Below are 23,105 nucleotides of genomic sequence, written 5' to 3'. Positions count from 1 at the left end.
AATATACACAAGAATGTCTGTTGGGTGAAATGTGCCCCAAAGCTGTGGCACTTATCACTTAGCCCTTACAGTTCTTGTCATTACAGAGAATAATAAAAACACAGAGGAATACAATATGCTTCTAATACTGTCTTCTATTCAAGAGAAAATTAGAAAGTGAAGTATAATTGTTTTTCCATTTCAGATCTAATTTTTTAAAAAAGGCAATGGGGGTTAAGTGACTTGTTCAGGGTCACACAGCCAGGACATGTGGATTCAAATTTGAACCCAGGACCTCCCGTCTCTAGGCCTGGTTCTCAATCCACTGAGCTACCCACTGCCTCCACAGATCTAATTTTTTAAAACAATGAAGGGCCAACTTTTATATGAAAATATTATTAGTTCTCTTTTTAAAAAGGAACATGCAAAAAAAAGATTAATGCATCAATATTTCTTCAAGTAGATTATACTATAAAGAGCTATTTATTCTATAAAATGATAGCATTCATGAACATTACCCCAGTGAAACTGAGCAATATTTAACTGAATACAAATAACAATCAGTGAAAGTTAACATATGATCAAGATAATAAAAATCATGAGCTACTGTTAATGAGTTAAAATTCTTGGAATTTATGTTCAAATCCTGATAAAACCAAATTAAAATCCACAGAAAAATGCTGATATAAAGAACAGCTATGACTGACAATGGGCGTACATTCTTAGTTGACATTTTTAAAAAGTCAAGGTCTTTTTGTGCATAATAGCACAATTATTCACTAAAACAACAATTCCATAATATAGTAAAAGTCCACTTAATCAAAAGTGGTGAAGGAATGTTATAGTTATTTTAATTTTTTGGTTAACTTAAGAGTTACCAAACATGTGATACAAAATAAAACCATCAGAGAGAATAAAAATATGAGATGATATCAAATGTAATTTAAATTCTCTGATGAATCAAAAAGTATTTTAAGATCCTGTCATGACTCAGGTTGATTAATACTAATCACAACTGAACTGAGATCTCATGACATATTCTGGAAGTTCCTTTTCTTAATAGTTTTCCTATTACCTGTTTGTTTATACAACCAAAATTATAATAAAAAAGTTTCTTAAAAACTTCTGGTTTTTAAGGAGTACAACATACCTAGAATCTTACTATCAAAAAAATTCCCAATACAAGAAAATATGATATGTAATGTAAAAGGGACACAATAAATATAAAATTAATAGCTATGTGAATGAAGCTAAAGAATAAATGCATGTATCCTATTTATATTTAGTTTTATGTTGCCATAATACTTACTCATCCCCAAATATTTGATGGCTGTATTCAGGATTAAAAGTTGTGCTGTCATTGTCAATATCCTCAGCAAAGCGAACTATTAAAAAAAAAAGATATATAAAATATACATACACACAATAGAAGCAGTTCCATTATAGTCATCCAGGGTTTCACCAATTTTTATCTTTCTTCTATAGAGACAATTGACTAGATTTTTATGAGACAATTCTGAATTCAATATTGAAGTTTCAATGCTGAAATACTCTAAATCTAATATGAAAGAGATAGATAAGACAGAAAAATGAATAGTTACTTGTCTTAATCAATGTTCTCAAACTTTTCAGTTTCAATATTCTTAAAATTTTATAAAGACTGCTCAAAGAGTACTTATTTAGGTAATATCTGTCAATATTTTTATGGCATTAGAAATTAAAATGTCTTAGTATTATTATGAAAATAATGACCCTGCATATCCTCTGAAAGGATGTTAGGTAATCCCAGAGGTTCCCAGACTACACTTTGAGAACCACTAGTCTAGATATACCTACAAGTCAATAAACATAAAAATATTTTTTCATCTAGCCACTGTTTAACAAATCCAAACAGAAATACTATGAATTTCAGGAACAATTGATTTTGCTCATGAATGATAGTGCCACTTGCTTATTTTTAGGCTCCTTATACAGGATTTATAAAGGACCTTAGTTTTAAGTTGTTTTTTTTTTCCTTTTTTTTTTGAACCTTTGACTTTATTCTCCAGAAGTCCTTAGTATTTCCCAAAATTCCCTATAAACTCTCCTACATCTCCATGTTGGCAAGATCATGTTATTGGTAGTCAAGTGGATGTATGCTCCTCCCATGCTCTCTTTTTGACCTGTGATCAGGCTGAATTCTTTTGCTTTAGTTACTAATAAAACTTTATAAAAATATAATATTTAGCTATTGTATATTAATTTTAATCTTTACAAAGTATAGTTATAAAATGATAAGAACCCCCCACCACCACCTTTTCTCCTTCCATTCTCTTTCTTTCTTAAAAACAAAAACAAAACCAAAAAAACCCACCCCTTACCTTCTGCCTTAGAACCAATATTGTGTATTGGTTCTAAGGCAGAAGAGCAGTAAGGGCTAGACAATAGGAGTGAAGTGACATACCCAGGGACACACAGCTAGGAACTATATGAGGTTAAATTTGAACCCAGGACCTCCCATCTCTAGGTGTGGCTTTCAATCTACTGAGTCACACTAGTTGTCCCCTAATCTCTTCCTCCTCCCCCTTTTCTCAGTGTATCTCTCCCCCAAACATGTATATTATGAGGTAGAAGACTCCTTTTCTTCAAAATGGCCACTTTATAAAGCTATACTTAACTTTATTGATGTTGATATTAGGATAACATTTTAAATTACCTTTTGACACTACATCTAGATTATATATCTATAATGTCAAACAGTTGATGGTATAGGTATGGGTGATAGGGGTAAGGGGTGATAATTTCTAGCACTTCTAAAGCACCTATTGGCTTACAAAGCATTTTAGAAATATCATCTCATTTACTCCCCACAACAACCCTAAGAGGCAGGTCCTATTAGGGTCACCATTTTATAATGAGGAAACTGAAGTTGACAAAAGACTTAATATTAAGTGCCTTGTCCAGAGTCACATGAATTAATGTCTAAAGCTAAAAGTGAACTCAGGTCTTCCTGACTCCAAGTCCAATACTCTAACAACTGTGTTACTTACTTGTTAGGTAAGAGATTGCACATCAGTTTTACATGTGTCATTTAGTACATATTTCATCTTATTGAGACTTCCTCCTACTTCTTCCCAATAGAACAAAAATATATACGTGGGCTAGTTGAAAGTCATGCCACATGTTTCCTTTCTTAGGTTCCATAATGAGTATCACTAACAATTCAAGGCCAAATAGATGTGGTTCATGCTGAATAATTTTGATTTTCCTTCAGCTAGTCCCATAATAAAAGGATCTTCCTTAACTATAATTTCCAGCTTATTTACTTTTCATCCCAAACCACTGCTTGGAGGTTATGATGTCTGCCTGATTGATTCCTAAGTGCCTTAGTGTTTACGAGTCCTAAGACAACACTTAGTTGTTAGAAATGGGGCAGAATGCCTTTTAACATCTTTAGACAGACTTTTATTGTACTATTATTTTAGTGCTGAAGAACCCACATATTCTGCTTAATTTAAATAAGTCACTGAAAGAAAATGCAATTCTAGTTCCAATTCAAATCTAAAAACACAGAAAAATGGAAAGAAGGTATAGAAATAAGGAAGAAAGAGCCAGTAAGAAAGTAATTGTATTGTTTGGTTTCATTAAAAACCCTGTCCAGTTTCTTAAAAGCTCCTAATAAGCCAGGCACAAGATATAGAAATCTGTATAATTATCAATGCCTTAAGGAAAGTTTTAGAGAAATAACGTAGTGATTGCATTATTCTAACTTTGTCATTTGTGAGGACTTAATAATGTTACCTATTGTTAAAAAGAGTATATAATTAAGCAAAAAATAAGGGATCATTTATATTAGTTTTAGTTTATAACTAAATAAAAATCTTGTATTTTGTTAATTCTCCCAAACCATTTTCCCTTGAACATTTAAAGTATAATTATTCTTACAAATTACATTCAAAGAATCTAAATTATAGGAGCAGTTAATTAGCTCCATGTATTGAGAACCAAAACTAGAGTGGAGAGGTTCTGAGTTCAAATGTGGCCACAGATACTTCCCAGCTGTGTGACCCTGGGTAAATCACTTAACTACATTGCCAAGCCCTTACCACTCTTCTGCCTTAGAACCAACATACAGTATTGTTTCTAAAGACAGAAGATGAGGGTTTAAAAAAAAATCTAAATGATTCCAAATGTATTTGTGATTCCATCAATGCAGTAATCTCTGTTAATATACTCATCCTTATTACCCACACTCCCTGCCTACACGTTCAATCAATGTGCTTGGTGCTTCCCTGAGGTCTCCTACCTCAAGAGGACATGAATAGAGCACAATGCCTATCAATGCATTCTTTCTTCTTTCTATGTACCAGTCAAATTTTCTGATTATAAGTTCCTGTCAGAAGCCTTTATGCCACCTCTCCAAAGTTGGTCTTTAGGAAGGTCAAAGAGTTAATACACACTCACGAGGCGCCTCTTTATTGCCCCAGTTCTTCAAAGACTATAGCACTTCTTGATTCAAAGAGATACAATACCACAGAAAGAATATTGTTCTAAAAAGAGATGTGTCTTTCTTTAAGAGAGTAGTTTGGGATCTCTGAAAGAACTTTGCAAGTTCCCAAAGGAAATTTAACCCTCTTCTCCTGTTCTACCCACTGGGCCTAATTCATTATCCAATTTTAATGTCCATCAGTTATCCATATGCAGTACATATGTTGTACGTACATATGTACACACATACACTCTTTTTCTCTCTCCACATGAGCATTCTCTTTCTCTATGTAGCAGTCTGGATAATTTGCATTCTTCATCAATTTGTTTTTATCCTGTGTGAATGCCTGGGCAAAATTCTTCTATATTATTATGGTTCTTTACATGGCTTTGAAAATGTCTCAGAGGGAGCAGCTCGGTAGCTCAGTGGATTGAGAGCCAGGCCTAGAGATGGGAGGTTCTAGGTTCAAATCTGACCTCAGACTTCCCAACTGTGTGACCCTGGGCAAGTCACTTGACCCCCATTGTCTAGCCCTTACCACTCTTCTGCCTTGGAATCAATACTTGATTCCAAGACGAAGGTAAGAGTTAAAAAAAAAAGTTTCAGAATTTGGTGAAATAAGCACAGTATCATTCACAAAAAAATATGGAGGACTTCAATATCTGTAAGTATACATATATCATAGATAATTCTAAATTAAAAGTTTTCAAATTATATATGTCAATTTGAATCTAAGTCCTTTAATCAAATTTTCTTTGTAGGATTATTTAATTTTATTGATCAAAATTCTAATCCTTAATTAATGGTAGGTAAAAAAAGTTACTGAGAAAAGTTTTGAACTTTTCCATTTTCATTTGGAATCATGCCTCTTTGTGAAGTTCTTGTGATAAAATTATTTTGGCTATGTATTTTGAGGGTGAAAATTTTGTTATTACTATATGTTCATACAATTTGGGGGGTTATAATTATTTCAGCACATAGCTTTTAGACTTAAGAAGTGGGAACAGTGGCAGGAAAGACCCAAAGAAGACTCAGGGTTATGTGATAGCAGTGGTTAGATCCTTGAGGACTACAGAAAGGCATCAGGTATCCACTGATCTTTTGGAAGGCAAGATAATAGCCTGATATAAAAGGCAAGAGAAGGGCCTTGTTCCATTGATGGCTAGACAAATTATTTCAGAGCTAAGTGAAAAAAGATAAAAGAATTAAATTATTTCAAATGGAGCTAAAACAAAATTCTCAAACAAAACATAAAAAAAAAAAACTAAGGAGGAGGTGGAGAAAGAGGACAGAATACTCCAGATTTTAGCTAGAACTTTCAGGATGAGGAAATCCAAGATGGCTGAGATTGAGGGCAAAACAGGAGTCTCTGCTTAGCTTCAGACTAAGGTCATGTTAAAGGATTGAAAAGATATATTTCTATAAGATCTAGCCAGTTACTTGCATTTCTAGGATACTAAAAGTAAGTCTGAATTCCAGGGCCAGACTGAAGAAAAAAATACAATGCCAATGGCAGTAGGGAACAAATATTCTGCAGCTTACATAGGATTTAAATGAAAATTATAATACAAAATACAAACATATTAAGCAATTATTATGTGCAAAGTGCTATAGTAGGTATAATATTAGCACTGAATAGACATAATCTCTGGCTTCATGGAACCTAGGGTCTAGTAAGTGGATAAAACACAAATACAGGTATAGTCATATTATATACTTATAATACATAAATATGTAAGATTCATATGACAAAGCACAATAATGAAATATAAAGGAACTTTTAAAACTATAAGTAATTAACCTTTTCATTTGGTACTTCAAATCTCTACCCATCTCCTTTTCCTCCATGATGGCAGGTTAAAAAAAAAGAAGGGAGAACTAGTTAACCAAGGCAGTATAGCATATAGGATAGTGACCTGTACTGGACATTAGGAGAGATCTGAGTTTGAAATCCATCTCTCATACTTATTGGTTATACTACATTGAAAGAAAGAGTGGGAATAACTATTTATATAGTGCCTGCTATGTTGTGGGGATTGTGCTAATACCATCCCATTTGATCCTTACAACAACCCTCAGAAGTAGATATTATGATCTCCATTTTATAGTTGGGGAAAATGAAGCAAATAGAGGTTAAGTGACTTGCCCAAGGTCACAAAGCTAGTACTCAGTTCTTCCTAACTCAAAGCCTATTACTCCATCTACTGCACCACCAGCTGACTCTACTGGCAAGTCTCATCATGTAAAATGGAAATTATATTACTTCAGATGTCAGTTGTTACTGAATCAATTTTGAGTTATTAGTATTACTGCTACAGGAAAAATAGTGGAGTATAATGGTTCACACCCCCCCCCCCCTTAGGTACCACAATCCATGAGAACAAGTTCTTTTGAATATTTCAAAAGTATCTTTTACATATATTTACAATACTATTGACAAATTATTTTTAGCTATAAAATAAAAGTTGGTACCTTATGTGATCAATCAGAACAGTTTAACATTTCCAAGCATACTTTCTCTAATTATAATTAAGTTTAAAATTCATTCCAAACGCTTAAAAGAGAGGAATCTTTAATTTTCAAAAAATGCACAAGAATGCTGAATTCTATGACATCTATGGTCCCTTACAACTCTAAAACTATACTATGTTTTTTAACCTATAATATGACCACAGGAAAATCATTCTTGCTTGTTGCCATCCGCAAAATAACAGGGACAAGCTTTAGAAGGGGAAGTCTCTGAGCACCTTTACATTATGGGAGGTTGAAAAGATACTAGGAAACTAATCAAGACACATGAAGAAATGAGAAGTTAAGTATTCTCAGTTTTTTCATTGTGTTGAGAGATCTGGGCTTCCTAGGATTAGTAAAGATATTGTTCCTTGAACAACAAACTAAAGTCAGTCAAGAATAATTTATTAAGTACTTACTATGGGCCAGGAATTGGGCTAAATCCTAAGAAAACAAAATAATAAGTAGATGGAAGGTAATATGAAAGGGGAATGAATTAGTAACTGGGGGTGGGGTAGGGGGGAAATACCTACAAAAAGGTAGACTTTGAGTCAAGCCTTGAGGAAAATCAGGGAAATTAGGAGGAAGATGTGAAAGGGATGGGAGAAAACAAGTGCAAAGGGATGGGAGAAAACAAATGCAAAGGCATGGTGATGGAACATGGTGTCTTATTGAAGGAATTACAAGTAGGTAAGTGTAGCTAAAAGAGTGAGTCAATATGGTATGTAAGATGGCTGAAAAGGTAGGAGGCAGCCCAGTTAAAAAGAATTTTAAATACCTAACAGGATAACAAGGAGCTTGTAAGTTCATTATCAAAGTATAAAAGACATGGTCAAGGGGCAGCTAGGTTGCTCAGTAGATTGTGAGCCAGGCCTAGAGATGGAAGGTCCTGGGTTCAAATCTAACTTCAAACACTTCTAGCTATGTGACCCTGGGCAAGTCACTTAACCCCCATTGCCTAGCCCATATCACTCTTCTGCTATAGAACCAATTCACAGTATTGATTCTGAAGAGGAAGGTAAGAGTTAAAAATAAATAAAAATAAAAGACATGGTCAAATTCATGCTTTAGCAAAATCACTTTGGCAAATTAATGGAGGATAGATTGGAGAGACTTGAGACAGGGAGATCAGTTAGAAAGCTATTACAACAGATTAGGAAAGGTGATAAGAGACTAATATGGGATTGTAGATGCATGAATAAATGAAAGGAGATAAATACAAGCAATCTCATGAAAGTAGATACAATACAATTTATCAATGGATTGGTATGTGAGTGATGGTAAGGCAGCAAGGATGATACCACGGTTATAGGACAACTGAAAGAATGGTAATGCCCTTGACAGTTAAAAGGAACATGAAGGAAGAATGGGATTTAGAAGGAAAGAAAATATATTGAGTTTAAGATGCCTGCAGTTTGAGATGTCCAAGAAGCATTTAGTTAAGCATGAATACAGCTCAGCAGAGAGACTTGCACTAGATAGATAGATCTGGGAATCACTGGCATAGAGCTGATAATTGAACTTGTGGGAATTGAAGGGATAACCAAATAAGATAGTAAAGAGTAGGGATCAGCAAACTATAGCCCAGGCGGTTTCCATTTGTTTCCACTTAGTAATAGCAATGATCTATCATCTCTAATTTTTCAAAAGTTCTACTCAAGTATAATCTTTTTGCTATATCTGTCTAATTCTAAAGTACAACTAAGATTGAGGTACCTACTATTATAGTTTTACTGTCCATTTCTCTCTGAAATTCACTTAACTTTTCCTTTAAGTATTCATGCTATGCATTTATATTAAGCATAATAGTAAGAATAATGAAATTCTGGGGCAGCTAAGTGGCTCAGTAGATCCTCAGTAGAGAGCCAGGTATTGAAATGGGAGGTTCTAGGTTGAAATTTGGCCTCATACACCCTAGCTACGTAACCTTGGGCAAGCCACTATTGCCCCAATTGCCTAGCCCTTACCACTTTGTTGCCTTGGAACAGATATTCAGTATTGATTCTAAGACAAAAGGTAAGGGTTTAAAAATTTTTTAAAAAAGAATTTAATTCCTCTTCTTACCTTGCCTACATATACATAAAATATTTTTTCTGAAATTATTGCTACCCCTGCCTTTTCTAATTCATCTGAAACATAATCAATTATGCTAAAGTCTATATGAATCCTATTTCAAATGGTTTTTTTGTGGAAAAAAAAAGTATTATAGGATTCTATTTTCTAATCCAGTCTGCTAATCTTTTCCATTGGGGGAAGAGGGTTTGGTGATAGTGGTGATGGGGGTAGTCTTAATTCATACTATCCACTGTTATGATTATTTTCTAATTTCCTTGATTCTGTCATCTTTTACCTTTTTTCTCTGCTCCCAGTGTCTACTTTAGAAATAGAAAGTTGTAGTAGAAAACTTTTCCTAAGCTATAAACATATTTATAATCTATAAATTAAACAGTAACAGGTTTTACTCTTTCTTTCTTCTGAATTCTCTCTTCATACAGACCTCCTTCAATCATGTAATTTATTTTGGTTAAGACACCTTTATTCTTTATTCTACTCTCTTTAAATCTCTCTCCTCCTTCCTATCTCCCAGTTGAATGGAATAATAATAATTAAAATCTTCGGGTATGTATATTTGTGTTCAACTTTTTTTTCTTTAGTTCAAATGAAAAGTAAGATTTGTTGGATACCTATTCTCTCCATTCCTTTCTCCATGTTTGAATACTTTTTCATCTAATCCAGCTATAATGATTTTTCTCTCCTTCCATCCCCAATATGGTCCTCTAGGCTTCCCCATTTGTCTTCTAAAACCATACCCAGATCTTCTGTCTGTCATTTTTACCTTTTTCTATGGTGCTTGAAGATATCAGGGTTCTGAGAAGACATTGTTTTTTTGTCTCCCTAGTAACATATAAGCATCTTATCACATGTGTACCTTTCTACTTTTCTCTTTACTCCTAAGTTTTCATTTCATTGAAACTCAGTTCTGGTCTTTTCATCAAGAATATTTTGAAGTTCTTAATTTTATTTAAAGTCTATTTTTTCACACTTTAAGATTGATTATAATCCATTTTGCTGGTTAATTTATTTTTATTAGTAAGCTTATACCATTTACCTTTTGGAATATCATATTCCAAGCTTTCCACTACTTCATAAAGGTAGCTTCTAAAACATTTGTTATCCTGACCGTGGCTCCTATGTATCTGAATTCTTGTTTATGGTTGCTTTGTTTTCTATATGGGAACCCTGGATTTTGATGATGTTCCTGGGAGTTTTCATTTTGAGATTTCTTTCAGCAGGTAACTAATGAATTCTTTCTCCTTTCACTTTAACCTATGATTCTAAGATTGTGCTGGCAAACCTATGGCACACATGCTGGAGGAGGCTGATCCCATCCCTCTCCCCTAAGGATATTTCTCACATGACCCTCCCCTCTAATCAGCAGTTCAATGGGAGTGCTTTCTCCCTCCCCTGTCTGGGGTGAGGCGGGGACTCACTCATAACTTGAGGGCTGCAGTTTGGGCATTCAGTCTCTTAAAGGTTTGCCATCACTATTGTTAGAGATTTGAGCAATTTTCATTTGTGTTCTCTTGAAATATGGTATTTAAGCTTTTTTTGGTTCAGACAGACTGATGATTATTTGTTTATATTTTTGCAAGTCAAACTAGTTGCTTATTAAGAAATCATAAATTTTTATATCCAATCCAGGCACCAAAATTATACTTTTATCTCATCCTTTAGCAAAACATTCCCCAAAACATTATGGTTATTCTAAAGTACCTAACATACCATAAACAATGTTATTCATTTCTGGTCAGACCTAAATTTTTTCTCTGCCACTTTCTTAACTTCCTAACCACATTTCAATTCCCTACAAGAAAAGAATTAAAGAACAAAAGGGTAGGTAACACTGCTAAAGATCCAATTAAATGCATTTTATATCACATACATAATTTAGAATGAGAAATTTTATGACTGGAATGTGCATTACACTAACAATACACTGGCATTCTAGTTTTATATCCCGACTCTAGTTCTATGACTTTTGAGTATAGGGTGCATGGCATAATGGAAAGATCTCTGGACTAACACTCAGGAGATCTCAGTCAACATTATGATCAAATCTTGGGTCCTAACATTTACTAGCTGAATGACCATAAACAAAATCATAATCTCTCAGCCTCAATTTCTTCCTCACTTGTAAAATAGGAATAATATTTGAACTACTTACCTCACAGGGTTATGAGGAAGATGCATTGTTAACTTTAGAGGCCTATAATAGATGGAAGTTATTACTGGGCAATTCCCTTAAGTCTCCTGGGTTTCAGTTCTTTATCTATAAAATAAAGGCAGTTCAACTAGATGAACTAGAGTTCTAAGTTAAAATTCTATAATCCTGTATTTATGAACACTTATTTCATCCAATCTAACTGTATAGTGGGGTAATCATTGGCTCTGGAGTCAGAGAAACTATATTCAAAGCTCTCTTATGACATTTTCTATCTCTGTGACTTTGGACAAGTCACTTACCTTTCAATATGCCTCAATTTCCTTATATAAAATGAGGGATTTGGACTGAATAGACTTTGTGGTCTCTTCTAGTTCTAGATCTATAATCCTTTGAATACATAAACACCATGGGTAAACTTAAATAACTAATCTGGACTTGTTTAAACTGGAAGCCAATATAAAACACTTTAACAGGAATAATAAATTGCTTAGAATATACTCACTCCTTTTTTCCCCTTTATTAATCCTGCTTATCCCTCACAGTCTAACTAAAAACACTAACTTCAAGGATATGTCCCAGGGTTGATACACATTTAGTCCAACTATTTATATCTTAATTACAATTAAAATTCAAATTATAATTCAGAGATTACTAAAGAGATTATCTACATTTAAAGACTTTATTATATTTACTATACTATCCTCACTAATTTGATATTCACACGCCTTTCATATAAAATCTGTACAGGATATTGAAGGGCAGAAACTACATCTAATAATGCATGTTTATATCTTTTGCAAGTGAAAATAATTTGTTAAACACGTATGTCCCCAACACTTTGCTAGAAACTAAGGATATGTAGACAATTGCTCTGATCAAAGGATATACATACAATAGATATATTGCTCTGATCAAAACCACATTCCCTACTGGACAACGTTTTGATGATGAGCCTTTATATATATATATATATAGAGAGAGAGACATATAAATATATATACATATAAGTAGATATAAAGACAATAAATGAAATGGGACTGGCTCTCAAGCAGCTTATATCCTGCAATGTCTTTTCCCATAAAAACACATATATTTCTTAAATGTTACTTTGGTGTATCTGTAATTTCATAGGTGTGGAATTTCTTCTATGCTGTTTTATCTTGTATTAATTTTTTATCTGTATTTTCACAAAACTCCCCCATAAAGGATATGGTACTAGCTACATACTAACAGTAATCTTTTTGTTTTAGTACTGCCAAAATACCAGATTATCCATGTGGTGTATCTAATTTTACTCTAGTGCCAGTAAAACTCCCATTGTGGTCATATATATACTTCAATGAATCCATGACCTCCCTAGTACAAGTAGTCTATATCCTATATTCATCTAAGATACTCGCAATAAATGCAGAGACTATTTCCTGGAAAACTTTAGAGATAAAAAAGGAATGTGTATAACTAATTGTTGATGTCTTCCTAATTATATTTTCAATAAAAACTCTCCACGATCTTTTATCCTTTGGAAATCTTATGCTCCTTGAGATATCCTGAAAGGCTAATCCCAGAATACCTTCAAAATTGTAATACCTCTAGAACTGAGTTCTTATCTACAAGTCTGTTCAAATCCAGATATTCTTTCCAACTTCATCTTCTTTTAAGGGTTATTGTCATTTCTTCAAAAAACATATAGGGATCTCATGCCAATTTCTTTCAGCAGGTTCTTCTTTTCAATGTTTTGAGATACCATTGCTCAGTTTTCCACCATCCCTTGTAGTATGTCACAAATGGGTTCATATTCTAAACAAGAATTGCCCTTGGCTTCCATGTCACTGCAGGCAAGGAGAACAAGCGTTTGCTTACTTTTCAGGCTCTTTTGGCCGCCTCAGTATTCCAACTGTTTTTCATTAGTTATACTTCTAAAGTAAAAAGGTTGTTTAAAGAAGTTTGGTTAGTTATTTGACTAGGAGAACTCATTTGTTAAATGAACAAAACTTAGAAATAGTAACCAAAAAGAATGACCCCAAACTTCCACTAAAGTTAGCCTGCTATGATTGTTAGTGACCTTGTACACCTCAAAGCTGTATCAGAATATAAATTCTAGCATGACAAAGGTCTGAAAAGGCTGATATAGGCTCACTGATGAATTGCCAGTTATCTGAGAACAAGAGAAAAGCTCATCACCAAAACGTTGTCCAGTAGGGAATGTGGTTTTGATCAGAGCAATTTATGAAGACTATCTAACTGAGGTATAGAATATTTCAATCTAAATCAGTGTAGGGAGGATCCACATCAATTAAACCACAGATCATTGTACTACTTACTAATTTACATAATCATTCTGAAACAAAAAAATATTTCTAATTAACCCTCAATTACACAGAACACCTCATTAACAAGCAGATGTTAATAAAAATTTTCATATATATGTATATATCTTGTTAATATTCCTGGAGAATGAAATATTCCACATATATTAATTTTGCATATAACCAGAGGCTTATCCTTCATAAAGAAAAAATGTTTAATGGAATTATAAAATGATAAACTACTTCACTTGTTTTCTTAAATTATATTTAATATACTCTACTTAACATTTTCTTTACTTCACCAAGTCTTATAAGTTCAGCTTGCCTGGACAGTAAATTAGCCTCAGGCTAATCACTATCTGAAGTAACTTGCCACTTCTCCAAGCCTATCTCCAGGAGAATCCTATCCAGACACACCCCTTCCTGCAACAGGATCTACACAGAAAATTAGAAAAAGCAATTTTGTTTAAATATAAGTAAAACGTTTGGGTTCCATAAAGGTTTAGTACACAGACTTTATGATATACCTTTTGAATGCTCAGCAGCTTTGTTGATGAATTCTTAGTTACCAAAATAATGTACTTCCAAGTAAATCAAGTACATAAAACAGGTATAATTATATACCATGTGTTGGTATATATCAAACACACACATCTACACACTTTACTTAATATTAACACCAAAAAACTCCTATCTGTAAAACTTTAATGCTATCACATTTAACATATTTAGAAGCACTTATTCTTCAACTTATCCTCTCTAAAGAAAATTCTGAAAACTGCTTTAAAATGCAAACAAGTCATAGTCTTCATTATTTCCTTATCTAATTAAAATTAGTGACAGAATCTTAACAAAATTACTTCAAAATAAATACAATATACTTTTGAAAACATAGATCCAAAATCTACAGAAACCAAAGGTCAGCTTTAATATGTAACTAAGAAAAACAGCAGAGATAAACTACTAGAGTCATGAAAAACCAAGTTCTCTAGCTCTGTGAAGATGGAGATGTCATCTAACTTTTCTGAACTTCAAGCAAAGCTCTTAAGTCTATGGACATGTTCTTATCTGCTATTGGTAAAAGCTAAACTCCAAGGCTAGGTATACTCAAGGAAATTACATGTTCTTAAGGTTCATAGAATCAAAGATTTAGAGCTGGTGGGGATTGTACAATCAAGTCAACAAGCATTTTTAAGAGCTTCCTCGATATAAGGCACTTGCTAAGCCCTAGGGATATAAAGAAAGGTAAAAAGAGTCCTTGCTTTTGAGGAGTTCAGGGTAAAGGGGGGAGACAACATACCAACAACTATGTACACATAAAGTATATACAAGATAAAGATAAACTCAAAGGGAAGGCACTAGCATAAAGGGAGTTCAAGAAAGGCTTCTTGTAAATGGTGAGATTCTACCTGAGCCTTTAAAGAAGTCAGAGAAGCCAAGAGTAGAGATGAGGAAAGAGGGTATTACAGGCATGAAGAATAGTCAGTGAAAATGCCTGGAGTAGGAAGGAGTGTCTTGTGTAGAGGAAGAGCAAGGAAGGGCACTATCTATCTCTGAATTGTATAGTATGTGGAAGGAAGTAAGGTATAAGAAGACTGAAAAGGCAGGAAAGGATCAGATTATGAAAGGCTCTGAATGTCAAATGGATAATTTCATATTTGATCCTAGAGGTTACAGGTGAGTGTGACGTGATCAGACTTGCATTTTAGGGAGATCAATTTGATAGTAGAGTGGAAGATGAACAGGAAAACAGCCAGGCTATTACAATAGTCAAGGCATGAAGTGATGAGGGTCTGCACAGGATGGCAGCAGTCTCAGATATGATTATGAGTCTGGCTAACTGAGAAGGTGGTGGTAGATTCAAGAATAATAAAATCACATAATTCAGCATTTCTATGTTTCCAACAAAGTTCAGCAGCAAGAGATAAAGAAATTCTATTTAAAGTAACTATACAATATGAAATACTTGGAAATCTACTTGCCAAGACAAACATAGGAATTCTATAGACACAATTACAAAATACTTTTTCATACAAATAAAGTCAGATCTAAACAACTGTAAAAACAATTGCTCATATGTAGGCCAAGCTAATATATAAAAAGGACAATTCCACCTAAATTATACAGTGCCATACCAATCAAACAACCAAAAAATTATTCTAAAGAATAAGAAAAAATAATAAAAGATCGAGAAAATCAAGGGAATTTAATGGGGAAAAAATGTGAAGGAAAGTGGCCTAGCATTACCAGATCTTAAACTGTAATAAAAAGCAGTGGTCATCAAAACAATCTGTTACTAGCTAAGAAACAGAAGGATGAATCAATGGAATAGATTAGGGGTAAAATGACCTCAGCAATCTAGTGTTTGATAAACCCAACGATCCCAGCTTTTGGGATAAGAATTCACTGCTTGACAAAAACTGCTGGGAAACTGGAAAACAGCATGGCAGAAACTAGGTATAGATCAATATCTCACACCCTATCCCAAGATGATTTAGACATAAAGGGTGATATAAGTAAATTAGGGGAACAGATTTCTCTGATAAATGTCCAAATTCTCATATAGAGAACTAAGTCAAATTTATAATATTAACAAGCAGTTTTCAGATGAGGAAATCAAAGCTATTATGAAAAAATGTTCTATATCACTCGATCAGAGAAATGTAAATTAAAACAGCTCTAAGGTACCACCTTACACCTCTCAGATTAGCCAAAATGTCAGTAAAGGAAAGCAATAAATGCTGAAGGGGATATGTGGCAAAATTGGGACATTTAACATATTGTTGGTGAAGTTGTGAACTGATCCAAACATCCTGGCAGGCAATTTGGAACTATACCTGAAGGACATATCCTTTGGTCTAGTAATACTACTACTAGGTTTGTATCCCAAAGAGATAAAATGAAAAAAGGGGAAAGGACCTACTTCTACAAATATATTTATAGCAGACCTTTTTTGTGGAATTAGAAATTTGGGAATGGCTGAACAAAGTGTGGTATGCAATGGTGATGAAATACTATTGTGCTGTAAGAAATGATGAACAGAATGATTTTAGAAAGAGCTGGAAAGACCTACATGAATTGATGCAGACTGAATAAGCAGAATCAGAAGAACACTGTACCAGTAACAGCAATCTTGTAAGATGTTTAACTGTGAAAGACTCAGCTACTTTAAGCACTACAAGGATCCAGGACAGTTCTGAAGGACTTATGACAAAGACTGCTAACCACCCTCTGGAAGGAAGAACTGTTGGAATCAGAATGCAGATCAAAGCATATCTTTTTTTCACTTTAGTTTATTTGAGTTTTCATTTGGGGGTTTTGGTTTTAAATGAGTATTCTATTACAACAGTAAACAATATGGAAATGGGTCTTGCATGATAATACTCGTATAACCCAGATCAAATTGCTTACAATCTCTGGAAAGGAGGAGGGTAGGAAGAAGAGACAATTTAGATCTTATAACTTCAGAAAATTAACGTAGAAAATTCTTATAACATGTAATTGGAAAAATAAAATATCTTTTAAAATGAAAATAAAAAGAATAATGGTAAAATCAGAGAGAGAAGGATTTGTGGGGAAAGATAAAAAGTTCCATTTTGGACACGTGTTCGAGATACCTAGAGATGGAGATGCAAGACTGGAAATCAGGAGAGAAGTTAGGACCAGATAAGTGGGTATGAAATCACCAAGTGAAATAGTATAGATTAGTATAGTGGCAAAAGAGAAAAGCACTCTGGACAAAACCTTAGGAACACCCACAGTAAGCAAGCATGAAGCCAGCAAGAGATTAAGGAGGAGTAATTAAAAGTCAGCTGGGTAGCACAGTAAACAGAGCTCCAGGTCTGGAGTTGGGAGGACCTGGATTCAAATGACTTCAGATACTTCCTAGCTGTGTGACCCTAGTCACTGCCTAACCCATTACGCTCTTCTACCTTAGATATTTAATACAGATTCTAAGACAGAAGGTAAGGTTTTTAAAAAATAAGAAGCAATCAGATAGATGTGGGGGTGGGGGTGAGAGAGAGGAGGAGGGGAACAGAGAAAGAGAGAGAGGGAGGAGAGGAGAGGAAGAGAAGAGTAAGGGGGGAGGGGAAGTTATCATAAAAACCTAGAAAGAAGATAGTGGTAGATCCTCTTAGATTCTAAATATTCCTATTCTTAAAGGAGATCTTCAACATCCTAATAACCACCACCCTAGTTCTTATAACCCCAGAATTAATTCCTTTATAACCTCAGAGTAATTCCTTTAATCTTTCTTCTTCAGTTCTTAAAATTCTTTGCTACCTACTATTCCTTTCTTTCCTCCACTTACAATGCCCCAATAATCTCTCCTGTAGACAACTGTAATAACTCCTTGTTCTACAAGATTCCTAGCTCTTTTCCCCAATTTCTACTCCATTGAACTGCTAACAAATTTTCCTTGGGCACAAGTCTGACCATATCATCCTCCTGCTGAAAAATCTTCACTGGATTTCTATTGCTTCTGAACTAATAAACTCTTCAGCCAGACACTGAAAGCCCCTCATAATCTGGATCCACTCTACTTTTCCAGACTTATTTCATATCACTATTCTTCTACACTATGCTGCAGCTAAACTAGTTGATTTCTGAACTTGACAGCCCTAACTGCAATGCCTTCACACTGGCTTTTCCCTATCCATGGAATGTATTCCCTCTTCACAAGCATTTCTTAGAATTCTTTCAAGATTCAGGTGTCACTTCCTACAACTTATCCTAATCCTCCCTAGTTCAACTTCATATAATACAGTTGTTAATATTTGCTTCTTCAATTACATTTATTTATCTGTTTACATGCTTTATTGTCCTGGTAGACTAAGTTCCTTGACCATGGGGCTCATAAAGAACAAGTTGTGCCAAACAAATCTTACTTGTTTTTTGTCAATATTATTAGAAAGTTAGCATAATGTAGCATACTTAAATAAGGAAATCTCCACTCTGACTTCCTTTCTTTCTGAGTTGATAGAGAAGTATTTATTCCAGCCCTCCAGCCATAATAATGTTATTGACCTGACTATAGCAATATTAAAAATCTCTATTATTCCTTTTTTTTATACTCTACAGCTGCCTTATTTCTAGTACAATGTAGACTGGCTCATATGAAAGTAGAAAGTTATAAAGCAGTTATAAAAAAGTTCCATGTATAAAATTTACAAAGCTCTCCCACAAATGAATCCCACCTCAATATAAAATAAGCAACTTTTAAGAAGTGTACATATTCCAAGAACACAGAATTTAAAATATCTAAAATTGATCATACCTAATTTAAGTTGAATTGCTTCATTGGTGTTACACTTGTACTCTGCCAGCTTCTTCTCCATAGCACTCTTATACTCCACTAGAAATTTTTCCACTGCACCAAATCCTGTAGGGGAAGGAGAGAGAATCAAAAGCACTTGATTAGAAGTTATTTAAATGCTAAGTAAAATTATGAATCAGAATAATATTAGGGAAGCTAAAGCCAAAACATAAAAACTATTAAAACATCAAATTATGGCAATAGCAAAAGTAGCAAAAATCATAGTCAATAATTAAGACATTTGAAATATGCCCTGCAAAAGTTGCTTAAAAATAGCTGGCATTTGTATAGAGCTCTAAAGTTTGCAAAATACTTTACAATGTGGATACAACCACAGACCTAGAATTAGGAAGACCTGAATTCAAATCATGTCTCAGAAACTTACTAGCTGTGTAACTCTGGGCAAATCACTTATTCTCTATTTGTTTTGTTTTCCTCATCTATAAAATGAGGATAATAATAGCATGTACCTTCCAAGATTGTTGTAAGCATCGAATGAGATTATAATTGCAAAGCATTTAGCACTGTGCCTAGCATATAGTAAGTGCTGTATAAATGTTAGCTATTATCATTATATGCTCACAACAATTCTGTAAAAGTAGGTAAAATTATTGTTCCTACACTAGATAAGGAAATAAAGGCTGAGAGATTAAATTGTAAAGAAGTCAGAAGATAACTGGAGGATAGGAAATAAGATGTTCATGATTCCAAGTTCAGTACTTAAAAAGAAAGGCAAAGATGTTTATATAAAGTTACATGTAATTGAAGAAAAACCCTAAATGTCTAATAATAAGAAAAGGTTAAATTGTAGCACATTGTAAGTCAAAATAGCAGAGTGGATAGAAAGCAAAACCAGGAGTAAGGACGATTCATGATTATAAAGTAAAAAATAGCTGATGGTCCAAACTGCTCCAGGAAATTTCTTCATTGGAAATCTCCACACATCAAACAAGTCATATATGCAGACCAAAATCAATTAATGGAATGGAACATAACCCAATTAAGATTTTTAAGTTGCTAAGCAAATTTAGTTGATTACACTGATATTCAATGTCAAAGTTCTAATTTTTAAAACTAAAAAAAGAACTTGTCTCAAATTAAGAGTAAGCACAGCACAGTAGCTAGGGACCTGACCTGAATGTCAGGAAGATGTGGATTCAAGTTCTACTTCTGACATAGAGCCATGTGAAGTCATTAGTCTCTCAGTGTGTGGGGCACTGAAATATGTACAATATAAAATACTTATAAGATATAATTTGTAGAGAAGATGACCAATAAAATCAAAGACTACCCTACCTAATCAAAAGATCATCAACCTCCTTATATTAAAGTTTTACTTGTTTTTTTTTTAGCAATTCTAAAATGAAAGGACTCAATATGTTAAAGAGCATGCTTACAAAGTAGGCTTTCTTTATATATTAATAAGTCTGAAAATATCAGAACACAGAGCTCTTCTTTAGTCAACATATACCAATGTATTTCATACTATATAAACCTGTATACAGTGATTTCCCTGACAGGATTCACATCTACGCAGCATTTTCTAAAACACATGCAGTGCCAATGGCATGTCTTAAAATGTCAAAGATCCAGTTACTTTCAAAAAAATTAAAAAAAGGGAGGGGGGAGAAAATTGTCTTTGGCAACTACTACATAATATTTCATTTTTAATGCTGGAAAAATGCTGCTGGGGCAGGAATGGCTAATGCACATTATCAATTGTGTACTATTAAGGTGACAAAGCAGCTTTCACATAAAACATGGCTTTCAAACAAAATCTTTACTGTTTAGCCAATACAGACAAATGAAGGAATAAAACAAGACTTACACGCCATATTCAGTGATCTAACAAGTTTTGGCTACCAATTATTAGACAAGAGATTTGGCAGGAACTAAGCATATTTGGTCAACTTCCCAAGGTAACTAAATCACCCTACTTCAGCCCTTCCTTTATACTTGCAAAACTTAGAAGTAGTAAAAAAGCCAAAGTACTTGGAGTCAGAAAACCTGACTTTCATTTAACAGTTCTTCAAACTGGCTTTGTGATTCTTGATAAGTCACAACCTTAACATCATCATCCAAAAAGTGAGTATAATTTTACTTATAGCCCACATACCACTATACCTCCCTTAACAAGGCTTTTCTGAGGAAAGTAAATTTATAACTCTAAAATGTTATATAATTCAAGTATTGAATCAAATAACAGTCTGTCATCAACTTGGCAAAAAAGCAATAAGAAACTTGGGTCATTCATTTTAAACAACATAGCCTTGAAGGTGAAAAAGTTGTGAACTGTAACATCCTACAAAAATAGAAAAAATGAGGTAGATAGCACAATTTATAGGCAAGGAAATTGAGGCCCAGAGAAATTAAATGAGAAGAAGAGTATTATATAGCTAATATCAAAAGAATTTCAACATGGGACTCCTAGGTCCAAATCTGGTGTACTTTTTCCCTAAGTCATGCAGCTTCTCATCAGGTCTGTATTCTAAGCCTGTCTAGCTAGCTTGGCAGGACCTGCCAGTGCTTGTGTTCTTTTGGCATGACCTTTGAAGAGGAGATAATATTGCTAAATTGAAGTCACTCCCACAGTAAGCTGGATAGCTTTGTTGAAATCCTTTAGTTTAAAGACTGAATGCAAAAATTTGGCCTTCATGTTAGTTTAAAAGGACAATGGCTTTGCTGCCATTTTAGAATTGTTGTCAATGTAGAATTTCATTATTTTCAAAGCAGCAGTATCACTCAAGATACTTCTCTCTCTCTCTCTCTCTCTCTCTCTCTCTCTCTCTCTCTCTCTCTCTCTCTCTCTCTCTCTCTCTCTCTCTCTCTCTCTCTCTCTCTCTCTCCCCCCCCCCCTCTAAATTTTTAAGTATCACTAAAATATCCATAAATGTTAAATATCTGCTCCTAGATCATGTTAGTTCATAAGTTATCTTCCTTAGGGAATTCTACATAAGTGAAACTGACAGACAAAAAAAGAGCTTAAAAAAAAAGGAGACTAAATTCTATTAACAATTTTAGAAAATAAGAATAGAGGCCATTAGGTAGCATGGGTCTAGTGATATAGTGATATATAGTGATGGGAATCAGGAAGCCCTGAACTCAAATACTTAATAGTTGCATGACCCTTGGCAAGTCATTTTACCCTCTATTAGCCTCAGTTTCCTCAACTCTAAAATGGAAATAATTATAACATTTTACAAGGTTGTTGTGAAGATCAAATGAGAAAATATCTGTAACAAGTGATTAACAAAGCACCTGAAACATAGTAGATGCTCGACAAATGCTTATTCGCTCCCTATTTCCCCCTCTTATTAGAAACTTTTCTTAAGAGGTTATATAAAGAGTAGAATGAATAAAGTAGAAAATATTACTTAGTTCACTAGTTTTGAAAAGTATATAAATTGAAACAGATAAATTATCTTTAAAATTCAAGAAGTTTTCAAGTATGAAATTTCCCAATGGTGAAATTTCCAACATTTATAAGTCTAAGAAATTTTAAGGTTTACATTCATATGTTACCAGAAATTCTATACATTACCCAAAATGCTGCACATATCTGCAAAATATCTGTGATATATTAAAACAATGGAAAAGAATATGTGTGATGACAAGATGGTACAAAGAAAGAGTTTCATGCTTCAATGTTAGTCTCCTGGTCTCTTCCTAACAATTAAAGCTAATCAAAAGTGGAAAAAGTTCAGACAGATGATCTACTCCAACTCTTTCATTTTACAAATAAGGAAGTTGATGATTACAGATATTAAAATAACTTGCCCAAGGTTACCTTGGTACTGAGGCAGAATTCCAACTCTACTCCCAACTTTCCAATCTCATGTTATTTCTACTGTACTGTTCTATTTCTATTATTAGGGGTTCCTGTTCTCTTAATATTTTCAAGAAAAGAATGGATGACTACTTACTGGCTTTTTGTCTACAGTAGATATTTTTTCAGGCAAAGATTGCACTAAATGGCCAAGTCCCCTTTCTACTCTGAAATTCTATGAATCACTGAGTTCAGGCTTTGTTACTTATTGACTGGCATAGGCCTAAACCTCAGCTTTCTCTTTTCTAAACCTAGGATGGCTGATTATAACCCATTGCTCCCTGTACTGTCAAGATACTGCTTCTTCCTATCTTGCTACTCTTCAGCCAAATTAGTGGGATTCAGGTCCCACTCCTGACTGAGAGTTTTGGCCAAGATCCTTCTCTGTTGTTTCTGGCATTGTTCATTGGTGTCTGACTCTTCCTGATCCCATTTGAAGTTTTCTAGGCAAAGATATTGGAGTGGTTTGCCAT

The 23,105-nt window shown here is 34.0% G+C and overlaps 1 protein-coding gene across 1 annotated transcript in view; it reads right to left on the bottom strand.

Moving 5' to 3' along the window:
* HAT1 (histone acetyltransferase 1) overlaps positions 1 to 23,105 on the bottom strand; it is an 86,152-nt gene that overhangs the window by 45,687 nt on the left and 17,360 nt on the right. The window contains exons 2-3 of the mRNA XM_007494368.3: positions 18,768 to 18,872; positions 1,289 to 1,364 (exon numbers count right to left, since the gene is read on the bottom strand). Of these exons, the coding sequence (XP_007494430.1) occupies positions 1,289 to 1,364; positions 18,768 to 18,872 (181 nt within the window). The remainder of the gene's footprint in view (positions 1 to 1,288; positions 1,365 to 18,767; positions 18,873 to 23,105) is intronic.

The sequence above is a fragment of the Monodelphis domestica genome, chromosome 4 (genome assembly GCF_027887165.1).
Source record: "Monodelphis domestica isolate mMonDom1 chromosome 4, mMonDom1.pri, whole genome shotgun sequence".
Classification (NCBI taxonomy): Eukaryota; Metazoa; Chordata; class Mammalia; order Didelphimorphia; family Didelphidae; genus Monodelphis; species Monodelphis domestica.
This window is presented reverse-complemented; position numbering and strand designations above follow the sequence as displayed.